This window comes from Gnatocerus cornutus, chromosome 5 (genome assembly GCF_029298725.1).
Source record: "Gnatocerus cornutus isolate USDA-ARS CGAHR chromosome 5, icGnaCorn1.1, whole genome shotgun sequence".
Lineage (NCBI taxonomy): Eukaryota > Metazoa > Arthropoda > Insecta > Coleoptera > Tenebrionidae > Gnatocerus > Gnatocerus cornutus.
The window spans coordinates 8,212,431-8,235,405 of NC_142237.1; the positions used below are offsets into that span (position 1 = coordinate 8,212,431).

General features: G+C 34.5%; 1 protein-coding gene across 5 annotated transcripts in view; it reads left to right on the forward strand.

Annotated features, from left to right (window-relative positions):
* Window positions 1–1,244: 1,244 nt before the first annotated feature.
* The window catches only part of LOC148174095 (uncharacterized), a 71,259-nt gene continuing 49,528 nt past the window's right edge, over window positions 1,245–22,975 (forward strand). For 2 of the 5 annotated variants that reach the window (XM_088035900.1, XM_088035903.1), the window contains exon 1: window positions 21,055–21,330. Coding sequence is in view for 1 of the 5 variants with exons in the window: in XM_088035904.1 (XP_087892030.1) it covers window positions 1,252–1,372; window positions 15,653–15,711 (180 nt within the window). In the remaining 4 variants the exon portion in view is untranslated. Of the gene's footprint in view, window positions 1,373–15,652; window positions 15,712–21,048; window positions 21,478–22,975 lie in introns of those variants that run through there. The other 3 variants (XM_088035904.1, XM_088035902.1, XM_088035901.1) reach the window with 3 other exon arrangements.

Genomic DNA, 22,975 nt, shown 5'->3' on the forward strand with positions numbered 1-22,975 from the left:
CGTTATTTAAAAAGAAAAAATGAATCAGTCTGCATCTGACGACTAAAAATCACCCAAATACGTAACGGGTTGTGTTGTGGATAATGCAGCGGTCCTCTTTCGATCAGCTGCTTCTTGTAAGGAGGTCACCAGCCACGACTGAGGCCGATTGACGCCTCTAGCGATTCACATATAACATTGCTCTTCACCTTTGAGATGTCGTGGATTCTTTGATGGTCATTGAAGGTTCGCAAAATTCACGATCACAAACAAGAGCAATTAAAGAGTTGCCACAAAGAAATTTGAATACAATGACACTGATAGTTCGAATGGTTGGATTTACATGCAGCGAGGCGAATTTTTATGAATGTGCTCATTTTTCATTCATGCGAACTGAAGTTCATCTTTTTTTTGATTATTTGATATTCGCTCACACGTTTCTTAAGTATTTAGTTGTGGCTGTGAGAAAATATAATTAGTTTACTTAATTTACTTGTAGATTAATTCAAAATTAAATTTTATTGCGCAACTGTTATTGTCTTAAGTTTCATTGCCATTTATCAAGTCACGCTTTTACTAAACTACATTCTTTGATACACAGAAGCAATGTCATAAATATAAATCACTAAAACTAGTTCTTTTTACTGCTCTAGGGCCACCTGTGCTATTTATTGATCTAGTTTTGAAATTTTCCAAATGAACTAAGGCGGTGACTTCGATTCATTTCTTTTGTATTTCGAAATTGTGATCCATCAAGTCGTTCATTTTTGTGTGTTGGTAAACCTGTTATCTAAACTTGACGAGGATTATGTCAACAATCACATCCGCGTATATCAATAAATGTTTAACCTCAAACTGTCAAGTTGAGGGCAGAGTTGCCAACAGACTTTAAATTTCAGAGGCTGGAGCGGTAACATTTGTAAGGAATTATTTAACATATTCCCAGCTTTCATTATTTTGTAATTCAAACCTAACAACCCATAAAACGTCTTGTTTTTAATCTGGCCATAAATCTGCTTATCTTCTCCGATCTCAATTAAAATGTCTTTAAAAATGGTGGATGCGCCGGAACAATCGGTAATCTTCAGTCTTTGCGTTACCGGAAGTGAAACTGCACCAATTGTGACTGTCATTACAAACCAGATCGCAACACGTGATAAGTTAACAACACGTGTATTATTTTGCAAGACAATAATTAAATCGTTTGAAAGTGAAACTTTCGTGCTCCAGCTTGCCATTCGAATACAATTTTTTCTTTGTTACAGCACGGAAATGAGGGAGAGAGAACTGTGGAGTGTTGGCTCCGGCACGTTCTTCAGCCACTCTGAAGATGTGGAAACCGGACTACAATCCCTGTCCATTCAAAAGTTGGATGCTCTTATTTACACACGAGGTAAGAATCTGTTTTTAGCGGACAGTGGGTTTACTACTGACCAGTAGATGGCATCGCGTTGTTAAAATTTTTTGGCCGACTAATTGAATTATATAAAAATTAATAAGATATTAAGTTTAATGTTTGACTTTTCAACATTAAGAAAATAGAGTAATTTACTGTTTCTAACCGGTTAAGTGTGTGTGGGGTCATTGGCGATATTCCGGAGTCACGACGTTTCCTCATTCGTATTCCGGTTGTTGATGGTATGTTAAGTCTCTTCGGATAAGCGTATAAGCTTCTTACGTGGTCCTGAAAACTTACCACGTAGACAACACGCTGAAACAGGCTGAGAATGCTGTTTCAGCAGTTTTTACGCGGATTTTAGTTCGATTCCTGCTGGGTTATTTGACATGAATATACGATGTGAATTCGCATTACGAATGTGGACATGTGTCTGCAAGAAATGGCGTTTTTCAGACGGGAAACGCGCTTCAGGAAATCATTAGTGGGCATAATTAGCGAAATTGGAACGAATTTACATACTGGAAATTAATGATGACATAATGAGAATTAGAATTACTTGTTTACAAATTGTCCTATGCATACTCATGATAATAAAATTAATTCTGCGAGGAATACTGAAAATTTGCACTTCTGACGGGACGTAAAATAAATTATTATCATTTTATTATTTCTTGGAGAATGTCATGCAATATTAATCTAACTTAATGCTATTAAAATATGTATTTAGTTATATCTATAAGAACGAAGTACAGAAATGTACTCTCACATTGCTGGCTGGACAGACAGTTGCCCGCGGACGATTTGTTTTCAGATAGTTGGTATTTACAATTCAAATTCGTAACAATTCATCAACTTATGTCATAAAATTTCATTCTAATCTAATTTGATGACTGTTCGGAATCACTTTCTTTCAAAATCAGCGCAAAACAATGTCATCCAACTTTTCTCGGTCTATTATTAATTATTTACACTGAATAATTTTTCTTTTACCCAATTGCGGTATAAATAACTCTGCTGAGTTTCTCATTTAGTGTATTGCATTTGACACCAAAACAATTCATCCGAAAAATGGCTGCCATTAAAGTGAACGTCGAGCATTGTTCGAAACTTCCTTGAGAAAGGATCGTGACTCCGTGGGCCGACTTCTTATGTTTAGTATTACAAATAATTGAAAGACACATTCTCACATACTGCAAGAAAAAATTAGGTTCAAAATTATCTAAATTCGGCCCTGACCTCGACAGAGTTATGAAAGAATGCAAGGCGAAGTCGATGAGAAAGACACAGACAATTAAAAAATATTTCCTGGGAGACAAAGATTTTATTGTAACCGTAAAGAATTTTAATTGCAAAATTAAATTGCTAATTAGAATTGAGTACATGCACTATTTCCAATGATATCGATAAGTTGAGATTTTAATTTAAGAAATTACGAGCTTTATTGTGTACACTTTTTTTTTTGGAGAGGAAACAGAGTATTAAGGCTGTTTTTGAAATCTGTGTATCTGGCATTTAATTTTGTACTTACAGTGTCGCATTTTGCAATTAAATGAATCGTATGTTGGCATCGTGCCTGTTGTGCCGACGCTGCAACCGCTCCCATCAGAAAAATTATGAACATACAATTCAAACTTTTCCACATCGCTTTGTTAATCCCCACACCAACAATTCCTCCTTAAGCTCTTTCCTTCCACCCTTATAAAAAATGATATTAGCTAGTTAGCATCAACCCTTGTATATTTAAAGCGGTTTAATGATCCTTGCTCCAGCGAAATTCCTGCAGTCCATAAGCGTAATGTCCTCGAACCACCCTTGACTTTTTTTCAGTTGGACGATATTTTGTGGATTTTTCTGATGTTGCTTATTTCGAATTCAGTTTGGCGATGATGCTATGCGTTTCTGACATTTCAATTTCCCGACTTCGATCGATCGGTGACGCGGAGAAAATATGTTGAAATTAATATGAGTCTTTGTGGTTGTTTTAAAGGTCGCTCAAGCTTCATTTATGACACGCAGGCTGTTAATTCCGCTAATCTCGATTAAAGGTCGATTCAGCACGTTCATTAATTTTGTGAGGGTGATATCGAATGTGTGCTAGATTGACGCTAAAATGTTTCAAAATTGCACGAAATGTGGGTGTTTTATTTTCCCGCGATTTAAAAGTAGATTAAAATTCTATTTCCGTTAGTTAAAGAACAGTATGATTAGGCACAAGAAGATAGTGAAAATTGGGAATGAAAACATGTCTTCCAATAAAACAATTTGAAACTAAGAACTTGTTTGCTCGCTCCACTGACTGGATGCGTATTGCATTCTTAAGTGGCGGCTTCTTTTATTTGTTCTTATAAAATTTCCCTAATAAAATGTTTTCTATTGTAAGAGAAAATGAATTTACCGACACATTCTGTCTGGTTTTCTTATGGTGTCTTGATGAACATCAAAGCCCCTGCGGCCGAGTCATCCTAACAAGGTAGAAATATTCAATTTGTGGAATCGTCTCTATCTTCCGTGTAATACGTAAGGAAGGTTAGTACATTTCCCCTTCGATCACAAGATAACTTTCTCCGTGCTCGTACTAAATAATTTTTCCCTTATCTGAAAATCATATATTTTTAGCCCTCTGGATCGATTATGTCCTTTGCATAACCTTTTAATACTCAATTATGCTCAGCATGTATTTTCGGCGTCGGTCGTTTTTCTCGATAATCTCGTTTTCGGGGATTTAAGTGGTATCGAATGCGTGAAAATTTTATTCCGCCACGTGCGAATGAGAAATTGACTACATGACCTTGTATAAATCGGAGTCTACTGAACTATTATTTTCTTAGAAAGCCACCCTAAAAATAGCATCGGCAAAGAGCAAACAACTCTGCACGCACAGGTGAAGCCATGAAAAAGCTCGAGACGAAGGAATCGAGTCGGAACGAAATTGGGGTTGCGTCCCTCTTGCATTATTATCCACGAGCTAAGGGCGGTCATTACCATCATGCGTCACGAGTGACATTCATAATCGTCAAGAGTGTTAACGCGAAAAACCGCCCTTACATTCTTTGTTCTCTTATCTTTTCTACCATTTTCGTCCGTAACAATTTTTTATCGGTCGAACTCTTCGGAGGGTCTAATGATCGATTCTCGCGTTTTGAAGGGAAAAGCGGCGAATGCGAGGTCCTCGGATTTCCTGCCTCATAACAATAAAAGTTTTATATCGTCCGATATTAAACGAGGTAATGGACACATTCTAGAGCCCATTAATTGTTGCAGGAATTGTGTAACAGTTTTACGGGGGTTTCATGGGATCAACGTTTAAAACAAAACAGGAACTTTGTTGAACTTTGATGGAACACGAAGACGATTATTTATATTTTTGCAGACTTGAATTGCCTTTAAATGTGACGCTTTAAAATGGGCATAAAAGTAAATTTTAAATCGTAATGGGCACCGGCATTAACTGGAGAGCGGAGAATCCACGTTTTACGGCTTTGGAAGTGCGTATTTCGTAATAGAAATTTTATAGGTTTTATATGAGTTTTGAAATGATTTTTTTCTCTTAAGCCAAGATGTCAGTTTTATAGTTTTTGAGAGTTTCTAAAGTGTTGCGACTTTCTGTAAAATCTTTTCATACGGCGCAGCTATTTCCCGATCTAAAATAGAATTTTCCGTGGGTTTCCTTCGATTATCTCATCAGTGCAGCATATGCACCGGAAAGGTGGTCTTATTCAACTCGGATTTTAACCAATAACTTTATTTATTTCAGAGTTTTCTGCTCCAGCGCTCTGTAATCCTTGCACTGCCACTCCTGAAAAATGTTTTGTGAAAATTTGACTGCGCTACTATTTATCACAGACCGCACAAAGGGCTGATATAAAACGTGGATATTTACCCCACGGAGCTGAAAACTTGGAATTTATGGAACTTATTATTCGGGTTTATTCCATTACAACTTACCCCAACATTTCCTGTAAACTTTGTGAAATGACGGCACGATAAGCGATCGGAAATTGCGGTGTGGATGCGTATAGGCTCTATTATACTGTCGTTTTCGATAGTGAAATGCACTAGGACGACGTAATTAATCGAAGGAGATAATTATCGAACCGAAACGTTTACCCAAGGAACAATGGGCGCCATTACTGAGTGTCGCCGCATCACACAATAACCCTCGATTGAACGAGGAATGTTAATGCTACCAATTCATAATTTAAATGAGAGCTTCCGGATTTTTCCGGGTCGGGACAATAGTGCCCCACTGGGGTGAAAATGGAGATTTTAAAAGAACAACTTATTCATGTTGACAACGACAAACATACAGGGTGTACTATTAATGGAACCCTTTATTTATTTTGAGGTCGCATGAGTGATTGGAGGTGGGTATGGTCATTGACAGACGCCAATTAGACTTCGATAATTCGAATGATCGAAGAGGCTCAACCCTCGCAGCAACCACATGCAGTATTAATCTCCAGAGATTGGCAACATTTATCACCTACCTCGACACGTGTATTCATGTACTATACACCTGTGAGTTATAACTGATGTCATGCCCGGATTGCCGATGGTAACACTAATCTAGTTTGAGGTACAACTGTGCATTTTACAGAATTTATAGGCTCTGTCAAAGTCGCATCATTTCTCATCACGGTTGAACACGTGGCGAATGAAATTTATTGCTAAATTAACAACATTCGCAATTGGGTGCTATTTGGAGCTGAATGCGTAATAAATCAAAAATTCAACCCGAAATTTTCCTAAATTCATATCGCTAATACTAAATAAAATTCTAAATATGTACACGTAACCTCCAGCGTAGAGTTTACAGATTGGTATAGGATACATTTTGGGTTTGCTTTCAATGCTATCACGATTTTGTAAATATTTGCGTAAAAACAATTTTTTTATAACAATTGTGTGAGTTGCGTGAGGTGAATGCAATAATAATCTATTCAATTACAATTGGAGTTAGTTTAGCAAATAATGTGGTTAGATAATTTTTTATGGAATGAACAGATTTGGTAGGAACGGAATTAAATTGCACGCTCTGATTTGACATAAAAAATTATATCGATTGTAGTAAAATTGACCATCGTTTGTAAGACAATTTCAAATTGCGGACTCGTTGCAAAACGAGAAAACGAGCCCTTAGGAGAGTTTTCTGAGATACAAGTGCGCCAGACTGTCTTATGAAACGTGTATTTCATACATTTTTTAAAACTGTAAGAAGTTTCTATTTAAGGACATTTTTTTAGAGCGGTTAAATTCAAATATCAACTGTTATCAAATAACGTTTATTTATTAGAAGAATTTCATAGTTCTAACAAGCAATTAGCAGGCGTACCAACGGAACAAAATGAAAACAAAGCAATAATGTAGGAGTAACTCTTAAAGCATCGCCTCAGAATTATTTTTTATGAAAAATCAAAACTGATATAATTAGATGCTAAAAGCATCTATAAAAAGTGTAAGAACTTTCCCTGCTCTTTCAATTAAATTGTTTGGACGAGATTGAACTAAATGTACGAAGTTTGAATTTTGTTAAGAGGTTCACTGATGGTTTTTGTAGCGATACCATCAATCGTGAAAGTGGTGTGAAGAGAATAAGAGCGAATCAGTTCTATTTTACATTTAAACACATTTGAAATAAACTTGAAACTTTTCAAAGCGTTACATTTTTTTTTATCGATCCACCACTGTCTATTAAATTCCGGTATTTTTAGGAACAGTTAACAATGATTTAATTGTGATTAAGTTAATCTCGCAACCGAGTTGATGACTGTTGGCATTTGAGGGGCGGAAAAGAATCGCAATGTCATTTCAGCATGAAATTAAATGTTTTATCTCAATTACAAATTTAATTTAGCTTCAGAAAATGTCATGAATAAATTAAAAAGAGTTAATTAAAACATTAGATTTCATAAATATTCTTCGTTTTATTATTATTTGTAATTATTTTATTACTTTTTTTGACTGATATTATTTTCTTCTTGCATTTTATATGATATTGAAATAAATCATAAGTTGGTAAACCAATTATCCTCAACTTTTACTATTTCCGTATTCGTTTTGAGTTCGTTAACAGATTGTTTTCGCATGGGATGCATTAATACCTTCGTTACCAAAAAATTAGGAAAAATAGCAAAAAAACTCGTTTTATAAAATTTAAAAGCACTCGTCCTTTCCTTTTGTTATGAAAACTCTGTTTTTTTTTCATTTTGCTGTAATACATATTTGCTTTGTTAGAAAAAATTTAAAGAAAATTTCTAATCGTGAATTGAGACCTTTACAACGTTATTTGATTTGTTTTTAATTTGAAGTCACATTTACCAGCTACTTACTTTCATTTTAAATTGATTTTAAACAACTTCAACGCCTTGTTTGGAAAAGAAAGATTTGAGCACTTGACATGCATTCATAATGCGATTTTTCCTCAGTTTCTTAATATTTAGCACACTTATGCGTGCACCAACCATAACTAATGAACAATATCACGCAGATTAGCTCGAGTATTAGATACAGATCAAATATCTGTCTAATCGTCTTTTCTAAAGCGTTGGATATTCCATTTATCTATTATACCGCCCATTAAATCGCTCACAACTTATGATCTGCTTCTTACGATTGTGATCCCACTTTTGATAACTTTCCTCTTCATTTTCACAAAGCGCGACTAAGAAAGCCCAACGACTTTCTACAGAGCTTCTAATCCCTCGAAAGAACATCAGTAAGAACGAACAAATATGAAAAGAACGGAAATCTCCCGGACTTATTTCAGACCATATATCCTAATGTCGTCCTGAGTTTCACACCGTTGTAGTGTATCTCGGCAACATCAATTCTGCTCACTGTCAAATCAAGGCTCTGTATATACGAGACGTGCATTAACTCTGCAATCACTTAGTCGTAGATTTTCTTTAATGAGAGGAAGACATTTTGCCGATTAAAAAAAATGTCTTCGTTGCTTCGCAGATTCGTAAATAAAAAAGGTGATAAGTTTCTCTGCGGAGTTTTAGTGTTTTCTGGCGTGTAAATGCGTCTTGGAAAGGATCTATAAACAGTCTTTCATTATGACCCTGTTCCATATTTTAAGACAGAAGTACATAAAAAGGTTGTAGCGACTTGAATTATAGAAGTACAGACTGGTAAAAATCGACCTAGGTCAGACCAAAAAATCAGTGTTTCGTGGACACTAAAATTGATAAATTAAAGCGGTTATTTTATTCGACAAGTGTTCGGTTCAACGAACAGCATAATTAGATTATGTTGTGCATCAGAAATTTAAACTGAATGCAGTTTCCAATGCTCTATATTTATACATGTCGACGGGGGAAATATCTAATTAATCCCGATTTCATTACTCTTTTGACATTTAAAGTTGAAACAATATAAATCTTCTAAAAGCCACATGACCTATATCTTCTCATATCTGCACCATTAACATTTTATTACACTACGCGGGCGATGGCATAATTTGACGTTTCTAATTAATGATAATGATTAGACCGAATGCACCCTACAGAAAGGATTCGAGTCTTTGTTTATTCGAAAGAGTAATCTGTTTTGAAAACATTTGGGGAAGATCACATGGCATTTTCTCAGAGCCCAATTAAAACTTACTCGAAAAGCATTAGATAAGGTTGTAATTTATTTTGACACAAAATAGGCGTCGAATCAGGCAAACAAACCTGCCATTAAAAATTCTAATTAAAATTAATTGAAGATAAACAGGATCTGTGTCCTTCACTGATGATCCTGTCATGTAAATTTTGTTTGTTTTCAGCAAGATTGCTACTTAAAAGGATAGGGAAAACTTGACGGCGTTGGATACAAAAACAATGCGATAAAAAAATTCTTATTTTGTTTTATATGAAATTTTGTTGGATAATAACTACATATGACTTGATTATTTACATAAAATACAGTACGTTGATCCTGGAGAGAAAACTCGGTTAATAACCGGAAAAGTTTTTATTTGATCATTTCATTACAAATCTGAAGAGGATTAGATATAAGAAAGTAGTTAATGGAGTTATGAAATTAATTGAATTCAATTATGATGAAATGAAATTAAAACTGAACGACTGGACTGGTATTCTTTTATTTTAAGAAAATCATTACAACTGTAATAAAATAAATGACTTGGTTCACACATACATGACGAGGTAAAAAGAAAGACGGAAGTCTCTTATAAAATGATGACTTAATGTCACAAAAACGGGGTATAATTTGTTGGTATTTTTAAAATCTTGATACTAATGATGGATTGAAAAGATAAAATACGTTTCGAATTATTTAGACTTCGAATCAAGATTATCAATCATTTTTGAAAATCCCGGAATAATGACCATTATCTAAATAATGCAAGTAAAATAAAAAAAATTAAATGCATATCGATAAGCATAGCTATAGAAAAGTAAAATAACAAAGGAACTGACACAGTTCGATATCTGTTAATTGAGTTCGGCGACATAACAATGGCTAATCAAAATGTTTATTTTAAATCAGTTGTAAAGAAATTTTCTAATGCAGAGCGATGACTTATTGTCAGTTGTGCGATTCAAAAGATACGAGTATAAAAACAGATTATGCTGAGTGGAGAAACTTTTAAATTAAAAAAAAATACAGGAAATTTGTTCATTTTTACACGAGTTATTACATTCTTTAAGTGGGAAATGTTTCCTTTGTGTAATTGAAGATCTTACGATTTTTGATTTCTCTCACTTGCGGTTTTGGTGTAATCGTGGTAATGCTAGGATCGAGCAATAACTTCCGAGACTTGAACAATTATTTTAGAAACTGCAGTTTTACTGTGAAGTATTGTAAGCGTGAGGAAATTCCAAGTTTTCTTCTAATAGTGGCAACAGATTCTAAACTTTCGCTTTTGTCAATCGAAATCGACGAAAAAACAATCTTGTACCATTTTCAGAATGATTAAACTTTTATTTTTTTTTTATTTGTGGCAGTCGAATTCTATGAATTTTTTATTTGATTATCTAACTATCTGCTTTGGATTTTTTTTCTATAATTTGTGAGGTCTAAATACCATAAAATCTAGATTTCTGTATTATATGAATAATTTGTTTATTAAGATTTGCTTCGGATTTTAAAAAATATGTGTTATTAATATTGTTCGATTGCTTACATTTTTATACTTCAACTACAGGAATTTAATTTAATTTGAATATTTAAAACGCTTGTAATAATTTTGTTACAATAATTATTTTATTGTTTTTTATTGTTTATAAAAAATATTTTTACATTACTGAATAGTTAAGAGGTTTCGGTCGACACATTAAAAAACGTTTTAATTTATTACTCTATTTTAAAGGGCTGAAGTTTGGCTAAAATTTAATTTAAATTGTATACGTTTACGTAAACATAATAACAAAAACTTGGACAAGAATTTAAATCATCCCAGACTATGAACAGAATTTGGATTTGACCAATTCCGGAACCAAAACTTAGATTTTTAGAAAATCCCTTAAATCCTATAAGACAATGAATTGGAATTAAATTTAGACGCCCCTTTTAGACTGACTGATTTTCGCTGTAGAGTCATTGATGTTGGCACAAAGTTAAAACTCTCGTGACTAAACTTTTCGGACGCGTCGAGACGGCAGAATTCCGGTTTCATCTTTCCGGAAGTAGAAAGATATCGAAAAACCGATAAAGACAACCTTGGTTGGGTTCGGGAGTTTTAAATTTCAACTCGATTGAGTAAAAATTTGTATTTATTATTTTAAAATTCTTTGTATCTTCTAAATCTGCCGCATCGCTTGAAATAGAATTTAGCGCACTTACCAAGAGATTTCGCCGCGCTGCATTGTTTAAATTGTAATGGGATCTAAATTTATTCAGACAACATTTGCTTGTGGATAAGGGATAAAAAATAAGCATTAAATGGATATAGAAAAGATCTAATTCCAGTAAAAATTTATGTGGAAGGTTCAGAAATCAACACTGTAATTAACTTCTTCACTACTAAGTACCTCGGATCTCAGTAACCATCTATTAAGTAGGTCCAACATGGTAATTACCCTTTCCCCGAAAACTTGTTATACCAACATCGTGTCTACGACTTTGCGAAGGACGAAGGACTTCCACCCCAATCGTTCCTCCCTCCACGCATTAATTTTAAGCCAAAACCTCTGATAAGGTGAACAACATCCTGTTTTACCCTCCGTCATGTCGGGATCTGTTTTCCTTCTTCATTCACTACGATTCTCGTTAATCGATGACGTGCATGAAAATTCTTCGGACTTCAGAAAGTTTACTTTATTGTGCTACCTGGCACCTGGTAGATCCACCGCACCATCGAGTAGGCAAAGTTACCGACGTCAAAGCGTGTCTGGTTGCATTCGTTACGTGTGGTTTCAGTCATCAACTACTTTCAAATATCATTTTACGCGGATGTTTTGTGATTATTTTTCACCCTTGTGAATTTCATTTAACAGGGTGGCGTGTGATGGTTGCCGCGATAAAAATGTGTGGATTCTATCGGCGAGTATCGGCGAAAAATGTAAGGAATTATTGCATGATAAATAGTTTACGACGGTTTTACTGCACTCGAATGCTTTCCAACGTGAGATAAGGGCTCCAAATACACGGAATGGCCTGATATTCACTGCTGGGGTTATTTTTCTTGAACCAATAAGCACATGCTTCGAACCGAACGTTTTTAATTTGTTAGAGTGTTTCTTAAAATACGCAGTAGTCTCGAAAAAGACAAATTCCTGCCCTGTTTTGCACACTCTTTAAAGTTCGAAATCACCGCCCCCAACTTTTCACTCTCCGAAAACTGAAAATCGGCGGGGAGGCATTAATAAAATATAGGACGGAAAGTCGCTATGTGTTTGATACGAAATTTATTCAATTTTCACGTGTATTGATTCTGTTTTCATATACCCACGGAAATAAATCTCCTCAATGGGACGGGGGCTAATACCGCCACCGAACAGAATTAGAGAAAAGTCCAGGTCTGGATTAGGGCACGCAAACGGCTCTGCGAGAAAACCGCTCCCGACAGTTAGTTCTTTACTGTTTCTCCGTCCGATAATTACCCCGGGAATTGTTCGATTTTTGTTATCTGTTAATATTTTCCCGCAGTGTATTAGCGGCAATAACAACAAACCGCCAAAATTCTCCCAAAACGTCGATTGCGAGTGGTAAAGTGTCTGTCACCGAATCCCCAAGTGGTAATAAACTCTCTTTAGCGTAAGTGATACTATCTCGCTCGGCTCGTTTCCCCAAACCAAACCTAATATCGGCCAATTTATAAATTTAATTGTCCACACCTGCTTCACTCGCTTCTACAAATAAAAATTAATTAAGACATATAAATTATCGCAATAAAACGTGCCACTGTTGCAGTATGCATTGCCGTTAATTAAATTCGTGTCGGTGGAATTCAAATTAACTGAAAATAGTCTCTGCAGAGCTGTGGACGTTCGTAGAATGCAAAAGATTAAATGAATAATAAAACGCGTTTAGTTGATGGCGAGACAAACGCAAATGAGGTGGATTTGATGATACGACCGAGATTTGACAGAATTCGGGCGGGAAGAAGAGGTTTTGCATCTCGAGTGTTGACTTAACATTATCCTACGCAAAGGTTCGATGTTTATGAATTTTTACATTGCCGGAAATCGATTCTATAATTTTGTTTAGATCGTAAAAACGATGAAATGAGGCGTTTAATGGAAAACTGATATTTACCTAAAGTCGATTTTTTTGTAGCGGCTACGAATTATTATTGCAGAAAGTTTGGTGGGTTGTAATACAGAAACTCAGTTTCTTGCTTGACGTATTTATAGGTATGTATTCAGACGGAAAATTGTGTTTAGAAATTAGTGTGAAACTCCTTGTAAGCATATTGAATTATCATGTTTGAATAATAACGCTGTAAATAGCATCTAACTTAGACCACAAATGTTTGATGTCGACGCCGACGAATGGGAGAGGTACAATTTTAGAATGTAAATACAAATTGATTTTCTCAGATTTATTGCAAATTTGAGCTTTTCCACTTTTGCCTGAAATTCAGATAGCTAGACATTTCTAATAAATTCACAAAATCATGTTTCACTATTAATTTATAAACGAAAAAATCCAGGATTTAAATTACAAAAGCAGATTATATGAATTTATAACATTCGAGCTTTGAGCTTTTGATTTGATTTTAATGATGCGATATTTTTAGATCAAAAAATAAAGTTGTGTAGTTGAAATAAATGGAATAAAAAGTGTGTGTACATTTAATTTATTCTAAAATCGCGTGTACAATTTAAAAAAAATTCTTGACAGATATTTGTTTTAATAAACGTTTGACACTCCACCACTAAAATCTCCAGACGCACAAACGGCGTTTTTCCCCCTAATTAGTCCAGTTTTCCCGATGGCACGGCCTTCGTTTCCTTTTTCTTCCCATCGCTCTTTCCCTTCCCCTCCCTCTCTTTTGTATTTGTCATCAGAATCAAGACAATCCTCGATGCGCTGATCGGATTTCTAAAAATGTTTTCAGCACACCTGCTACTGAATCCATTATGTATACTTTGGCCAGGAATAATCAATACAAAGTTTCGCTTCGGATTTATTATGATTTGAAGACGATAGACTTTTGTATATTTGGTTGCAGCACTATTTTTGCCGTAATTTGAAACCACTATCGGTCTAATTTACTAGAACAAACTGATGTAATTTTGATGAGGTCAACATCACATATGCATTCGACGTTTTCGAATTAGCACTATTAAATACGCATCGACAACCACCGTTCGCTGAAAATTCATGAGTTAAAATGACAAATCGCGTGTTATAAAGTCGATTTTTTGAGCGTTAGTTGAATTGTCCGTGCAAATGTGAATTAGCCGACAATTTTTCTGAAAACAGTGTGACACTTATGAAAGCACAAATCTCTTTTGGTGTAATAATGTATCGTGCTTTTATTACATCGTAACTTTGGTGGAGTAATATTGCAGTACTGTACAGAAAGTGAAACGGTTTAGATGAAATGAATCGTTTTCTTTGTTCTCATTTTGCGGACATGAAGGTTGGGAATCTCAGTCTGCAGCGAAATTGTTGTACAGATATATCTTTTAATTATGGGGGGAAATACAACTGTCGTTTCCCATCCCGCAGTTTATGGGCACATAAAATTGCACTTTTAATTTTTTGGGGTTCTCTCATCATTTTTCAAACAACGAACTGAGGACGTGGAAACTCCAAAACAGAAGATCTCAAAGTCTAAAAAATTTAGTTACATATTTAAGAAAAAATAGTTTTTTCTGTTTTATATTTTCGTTTGCTTATGCAAATCTCTCATATTTTCAATTTTTAAACCCTGAAGATATAAAACTATTGGAGTGCCCGTTATTTTCCGGAACTTTTTTCTATTTTCTGTTCAGTTACACATAGAATTTTAATTTAATATAAAATAGATTTTAAATAATAAATTCTTGAAAAATGAAATCTGAAACTACTTAAAGTAGTTGAAGTGCACCTGCCACTATGCGGATCACTATCGATTTTATTGAACTAGAAACTCAGGACTCAGTAAAATCAATACATAAATGCATAGATGCGAGGCAATAAAACTTGAATTGAAAAGTTCATACGGACAATGTTTCTTTTGTGGCTCCATTAAACTCAAATGTCAGTTGTTATATCTTTTGTTATTATTTCCTTACCTTCCTCTTACAGCATTCATAACAATAACTGCAGGAATATTTTAACATTTGCAAGAATAAATTTGAGTCCAATATATCGTAAAAAGTAAGTAATAAAAGGGTTGGACCCCACATTCCGGTTGTAATTTTTGGTGAAGAGTTTGCGTGGGGTGGCAAATAAATCCGTGCAAAATTTATCCAACTAATTTAATTTTGCTGACGAACAAAGCAAAAAGGGTTGTCGTTTTGCATTGCAAGGTTGCAGTAATTAAATTATTACTACATTACAAGTTGTAATTAAACCAGAAATGAAAGTAGAGGGAAATTCTTGTGTTAGGCGAATCTATTGATAAAAATTGTTGCCGGGATAATTTCCCAGAACTGAAAGAAGCGTCTCCTTGGACTCATCCCCTTTCCCGGAGTTGCAATTAAGTGAACCCTTCGTAATAATTAACAACAAGGTCAGCATAATTATTGCATCAAAGCCCTAATGGAGACACATTGAAGCTGACGGCCCAACCACCAGAGCTAATCACCCTTTCATTGTTTTCCGACTGACAACCGCCGACTTTATCATTATTCATTCAAGTTTTTAAGCAATGTTTCATTTTGATTCCAGACAAGAAAATCGCCCCCGTGCCAAATGAAATATCCGTGTGTAAATCGTCGTCAGTGAGGGTAAGTACTTTAGTTTTTTGATTAAACTAATGGAAGTGGTGAATTATCCACGTCATCGCATCAGCTTGTTTAGAATATATCATCCGCTGCTATCAAAGCAAATACTAGACGAAACGAATAAAGCTCTAGTAGACACGCAATTCTGCCGGAAACACGTGATCATTCAAAAGAAGGTAACGTGCAATCGCTGAGTTTCGACCGGAACAACACTCAAAATCGGGAGGAAGATAAATAGTATTGATGCGGATTTTCAGGGACTTTTTTCATGTTAGGTTTTGCTAAAATGCCGGCTTGGAATTGGGGTGTTATTTATAGTATTCATTTAATTATCGGGATCGATCTACACGAAGATGGTACTTTTGAATCGATTTTGTGGCGTGCTGCACGGTTTTTGCCCATTTTAGTATCACGACACTGTGAAATGTGGTAAAATTGGAGCTGCTTCAGTAAGAATAGCGTGATGGTGCTTACAAGAGGTGGAGCTCATATTTGCTTGCTCAAACTGACAACTGAATTTAAAGATGAAAATACCAATAAATTAAGAGCTTCATCGAATTAGCAGCTCAAAATGAGAAGGAAAACCAAATTGCTTCCTGTAAAGGATTGACTTTATGGCTGCAGGTAAGCACTGCGTCCGAATTAAAATTACTTCTAAAAGAGATGAAAACCGACTATGGTGATAGTGGCGTAAAGTTGAAATTGAACTTCTCCAATTTATTGCTGCGTTCACCACATTTTCAGTACAATGAAATGCATCTAAATTGAATTGGAAAACTCTATTTTTGTTGTCGAAAAGTAAATTCATACACAGCTATTCGCCATTACAAAATTAAATGGAAAGAAAATGAAATAACAGGAACCATAGGAGAACAGCAAAAGAACAGAAAACGGAAATGAAAGATTACACAACACAACAAATTTGGAAAAAAATGAAAGAATTGGAAAGTTATTTCTAAAATAGAATGAGCACCTGATCCCGAAGTTTCAGGATTCAGAGATATTCTTGAAAAATGATTTTCAGGTTCAACTGCAAAAAATTTAGTTTCTTCAGTTTTTATGAAAACTTGCAAAGTTATGGAATTGCGCGACAGTGTTTTGGGAAGCCAATTTAATAAGTTTTCCAACGCCCTATTAAACTCATCGCTAGAGTTAGTACTTCCCATGATATTTTTGAAAATTTCACGGTAAAAAATGACACCAATAAACATTTAAAATTCATTAAACTCAGTTTCGTAAACCTCGTAAAATTCTTTGTGATGCAAAAATGATCTAATAAACCGTTGCATTGAATCATGGTGCAATAAAATTTTCCCCATTTGAATCGCAAATATAAATCGTGACTGCGCCTAGTGTTCATATTTAAAGAATCCACGAGTTTCATATATGTCTAAAACCGCAATGAATCACTTCTTGTGCACGTAAAAATCCCAAAATAGTCGTGTCTCGGAACTAATCATCCTTAGCCAAGGTGGAAAGTAATGGGCGCAATGAGCTCCTGTTGCGACACCGACACCATCACATTTTTATCGGAAATTTTCTCAAGTATGCAAGCTCTCTGCTATTTGTTATCGGATGTTTTTGCCAAGATATCTTGAGCGAACGCCAAAATCAGCAAAGAGTACCTCAACATGTATCCAAGACAGTTTAAACATAACGTATTATTACAGTAATGACCACTGACGGCTCCCAAACATCATTATTATCATTAGTGGAAAAATAACGCTAATTGAGAAAACTTTTTTATGGTGGAATTGAAGAGTAACAATGAGCAACCTCGAATTAATTACGAGTCGAAATAAATGTCGGCATACAAATCAATTTTCTGGCTTGAAAAAAGTCGTAATAAAGTGGCAAGGATTCGAATTTCAAGCATTTAGATTTTTCTTTGATGGAATGTTGGAATCGATTTCGGATGCTAGTACGAAAACAAATCATCTGCCAGAGGAGTCACCTGTCTTGTGTGATCAGGTCAGGACTGTTTTATTAAAGAAACTATTTTTGATGTTTATGTTTTGTGTTACATTGGTCGACTTCGATAAACCTTGAGTCTACGAGCTTTTTTTAACTCTTTGACTTCTTGGCTTAGAGCTCTAGGAGGTGGTCGTAGTAAATAAATCGTGGAAAATGCAAGATAGGAAATTTATTACTCTTAATGTGGAGCCAAAACGAAAGAATCACATATTTTCTATCAGACGCCAAAATTTTTCCACACAAAAAAATTCCAGAGATATGTCAAATGCCTGATATGAAACCAAAATGTTATAAGTATTTGCAAATAAAATATTGACAAAATGTTTATCGTAAAGTTAAAACAAACAGGAAATGCATATTTTAAAATTTGTTCCACAAAAATTAAGGCGATAGTCTAATACCAATATCGTCGGAGATATTGGCATAAAGTGCCCTTTTGAGAATTATGGTTTGTCTTTTCTCATATCGTAAATTACGTTTTTTACTTAAACGAACGTGGAGTGCACTCGTATATTTATTTTTCCCCATAAACCTTTAATGGCTCTCTGACAAATAGCAACTTTATACCGTTTTATAAATCCTGTCAGTATAAAATTTGAATTCATGATATGATTTGATGAGTTCAATGAATCTGCAGGATTCAAAACGTTGAAACGGTCCAAAGAATCCGGAGAATCTGACAAAGATTGTGGGATTGCAGCGGTTACGAATAAAATTCAGAGGGTAAAAGCGAATCGCGTATGTTTCCCTTCTTTTTGTTGCATATTACTAACCACATTTTTGTTGCATCTATTCCTGTTTAGTCATGATTTAAAATTACGTCCATTGGTGGAAGTTATCTGATTCGTGACTTTATTAGCTTACGATTTATTAAGAACCAATCTCGTATTGTATACCTAGTTATATTACATAAGTGGAAATATTCGAGTTGTTGCATATAGTTTGAGGGCGAAATGGCACATTTTGCAACATTTTGCCAATTAAAGGCCAATTTCCAGAGTGTATTACCGTGTGATTAACTTTTCCACACGCTATCTTATTTTTTAACCATCACTTGCAATTTGAGATAATTTTAATCAGAAGTTTATAGAGCATGTTTCGAAGTGCCTTATAGCATTTTAGTTATTTACAACCGTATTTATCTAATTATTTTGATTACCATTTACCCTGAGAGATGAATTTTTACTAAAACATGATGTATAGTTTGTGTTTTCTTCTAACTAGTAGGTATTCTCGATCTGTAACACCCAGGACAGTAATCTAGCTTCTAGAACCTCGTTTGAAGAACTATAATGTAAAATATTATAAACAAACAAAAAAATGAAAAAATGAAACAAACAAAGCTCATCATTCGTAGTAATCTGAGTTCAGGATCAGCATGACTAATAGGCCAATTATCATAGATAAGTATGTTAGAATGTCTTGTATAGTATCGTCCAAAGAAGTCTTTCTAGATAAGCTAAGTGCTTTTGTATTTAATTCCAACTGATATTTTTATTTTCACATTTCAAGACTATGAAAACCATTTTCGGTCGATTTCTCGTTTAATTTTGCGTTATTGTGGCTCATTTTACGCAGAATGTCACGCTGAATCCAAAAACATTTCAATTTTTGTCAACAAATTACTGAGTTATGGCTGTTTGAAGTTCTGGGTTGTTGCCAGAGGGCCAAATTTTTGAACGTTTGAAACAGTCCGTGCTCAATATCTCGGAAACTATTAGAAATATTGGGAAATCGTTTGCGCCATAGTGTTTCTCGCATTTTTTACATAAAAAATAGTTCTTAGATTTTCCAAAAGTCTAAAGTTGCAGTTTTTTGCGAAAATTCATGACTAAAACTATGGTAAAGTTTTGAAATCGATATCTCGCTTATTTTTTGAAGTAAACTTTCATTATTATAGCTCACTTTGCTCAGAATTTCTCGCAGATTCCGCTTTTTGTCATTACGCCACGTGCATTATAATATAGCTCATTATACAACTAAAATGAGTGATATAAATGTTCCAATACAACATATTGGTAGGTAGGTACTATTATCACCTAAAAATAAATAAAATAGTTTAGTCAACTGTGATCATTACCTATGGGATTGGCAGAACACGCAGCTGTTCATAATATACGGAAATATACAAAATCATTTATTTCTTATCATGTTTATTGTTGCACAAAAATTAAACGTGACCCCAGGTCGTAAAAAAAATTCCATATTATTGTTACTGCACTGTGGTCATGTTTAATTCCGAATTCTAGATAAAAAATATCGTGGAAAAAGTAATGTTTAGGATTATGGAGTTTTGTTGAATATGGACAATTAGATATGGCAACAAATTTTGTGCCGCTTAAAACATTGAATAAAAATGCAATTTTTAAATAACAAGAGGAAAGTCACGTTTTGGTTCAGAAAGTATGCAAGGAAAAACTTGATACAGATCTTAATTAGCCCTATCCAGTTATAATCAAATATTAAAATTAAGTCTTGTATATCACGAATTTACATAAATTTGCATGGATTACTCCTTTGCTTGTACTTTCTTATTCCTAACGCAGTTTATAATAATAGAGAGTGACTAATTAGCGATAACTCTAGTCCCGTTTTAAGGTAAAAATTGTGTTATCACAGGTCGTATAAAGTAATTACAACATTGCAGTTAATTGAAACTAAAAATTAGATAAATTGGTTTAAATATTTGACACTTTAAAATCGACGCGATATGTTCTTAATAGCATCGCATTTCCATATGATGACTGTAAGTAATGAGATAATGATATATTACGAGTGCACTGCACGTTTAATTTTTTTCTTAAGTGATAATTTCATTTTCTAATCATTCTGTCGATTTTGACCCAATTCTCAACTTTCATTATTGAATTAAATCCCCATCCCATGTTACGCCACTGCACTAAACTCACTATTATTACAATACTTTTTAATTAGTTTCTCTAATAACTACAACAATATTTATTAGAAATCGATTATATGAGAATGTTTACTCGCGGTAGCAACCTTCCATACTTTCCTCAAGTTTTTGTTGTTTTTTTTTTAAACATTTGAAGGTCGTCGCTCTAATTTCAATTATCTTTAACTCGAATTCTTATCAGTTGTTTCACTACGGACATGACATTGAAAATACGACCATAAAACGAAAAATCCATAAGAATGCGGCATTTAATCTGGATTAAGATCGCGCTAAAAATCCAATCATAACAAATCCGTCCGACGATTAGTCCCATGTAATTGCGGCCATCCTCGTTGGAAAAATAACGTAATAACAGTTTCTACTTCCCTTATCGTTACGTCGTAATTGGTCGAAAATAATTTTGAGCTGTCGGCGTCGCTAATACCGAGCGATATTTCCAGTAGGTGAATAGTGTTGATACAGCAGGTACAGCGCGATATCCCACCTTTTTCTAATCACATGGTACTCGGACGCGTTTTTACTACCATCACATGGCAAACGAAAGAGGTCCTCGGCAGAGACGTCGCGTATTTTTAATTTTTCGCACGGTGCTGCAGTTTTCTGAGAGTTCGCGAAAGTGTTTGTGTTTAGTTGTGATGTTCTGAGGCTCGTGGGTTTACAATCGGTGCAATGGAACTCCCGGATTGGATCTAATTCTGTCGGATTTTTTTGATTACTGGCGCCGACCTTAGGTTATTTACGTTTTCCTTCAAAACTAGACGCTTTATTTTTGTAACCTGTCGGCGACAGCGCACTTTCGTGATAGAAATCCGTGAGAAAAAATTCGCGGTTTTGCATATCCGATAACGCCATAAATAGTACTCGTGAGAATAATCCCTGTAATTAACAGTTACACATGAAGTTTCCCCGTATCACTGATTCTCATCAATCATTCTTATCTTATCGCGATCGTAAAAATATTTTCATTACAAAATGCGCGGCTTACTTTTAGCGACCGATTTTTTCGGAAACGAATTTATCGGCAATCACACGCCAACAGCGCAATTGAACAGATTTTGCATTTTCGCCACTGCATTTCGAGACTCCGTAAACATTTCAAAAGTCAAAAACAACTAAATTTGTGTGTTTTGGTTTCGAGCATTCGTTGCTTTGAATTTATTTGATAGCACTTACAAATCAAAACGTTTGCCGTTTTTAACTGCATTGCACAACGGGACGTTTCAAAGTGGATTTTATGGAACTAAATTCGTTCAACGGGAATTAAAACCGGAAATAAAACAGTCGTTTTTGTTTTATTGCTGTGAGAAAGTTTCTATTTTCACTGAGAATTTGAGATGATAATTAATTTCGTGAGTGAGTTTTAGTTTTACTGCTAGTGATGTGTCGGTCAAATTAGCTAAACCCAAACTCGGAGGGTGTAATTTGAAAGACAGGTGTACAGGATTTCACGTGTATTTAGGGAATGTTAAAATTAACTGCAAGCGTATTATTAACACGTGCACGTAGTTTATTCTATTTATTCCAATTGCCCACACAAAACGAACTGTGGTAAAATTTGCGAGGTGTAATTTCATTGCTTTTGCTTTCAGCAAGTTCATTTTATTTAAACACATAAATGATCGAATTGTTATGTTTTCACACTATTTTATCTTTATTGTTAAATTCCATTATAATTTTGTGAACGAAAGCGCTGTGATGGATTCAATTAGCTATTGTCCATTGTCATTGTTGACAGGTTGTACGTGACACGGCTACTAACATTTAAATCAGGAAAATTAAGCATCCTTTTGGCGTTTTTGTCTCAGTTTTTGCAAAATAGCTTTTGCAACTAGTTGCGAAATGGTAATGTTATAGGCACGAGTTTGGAGAACACGTGGTGTGCGTAAAATCCATTTCGCACGAGTAAGAAACAAGATTTTTTCTACAATCGCAGCAAAATGCAAAATGATCTATAAGTGCTTACTTATTTTAATTTCTGTCAAAGTGACATATTATAAGCATTTTTAAGTCACTTTTACGCATTTCAATCTAAAAGAGACATTTCGGAATTAAAATGACAATAAAAATGTCAACTTTTTAAAAAAGTCAATAAAGAGGTTTTTTATTAGTAAAAAAATTCATACAACATGTTGATAATTTTTGTTCTACGAAAACGCAATTAAATTCGTTAAGCTTTTGACGCCGTCTGTAATTAATTGATAATCTTGTTTACAAAAATGACAGATATGTAATTTCCAGTCCAAAGTTAATTCCATAAAAATAAACCAAGAAAATAAAAAATGTGGTGACATATTTAAATACTTTGAACGAGTTCTCGTAACTTTTATTTTGCAGAGTTTCATGTTACTTTGAGAGACTCATAAACCAGTTTTATTA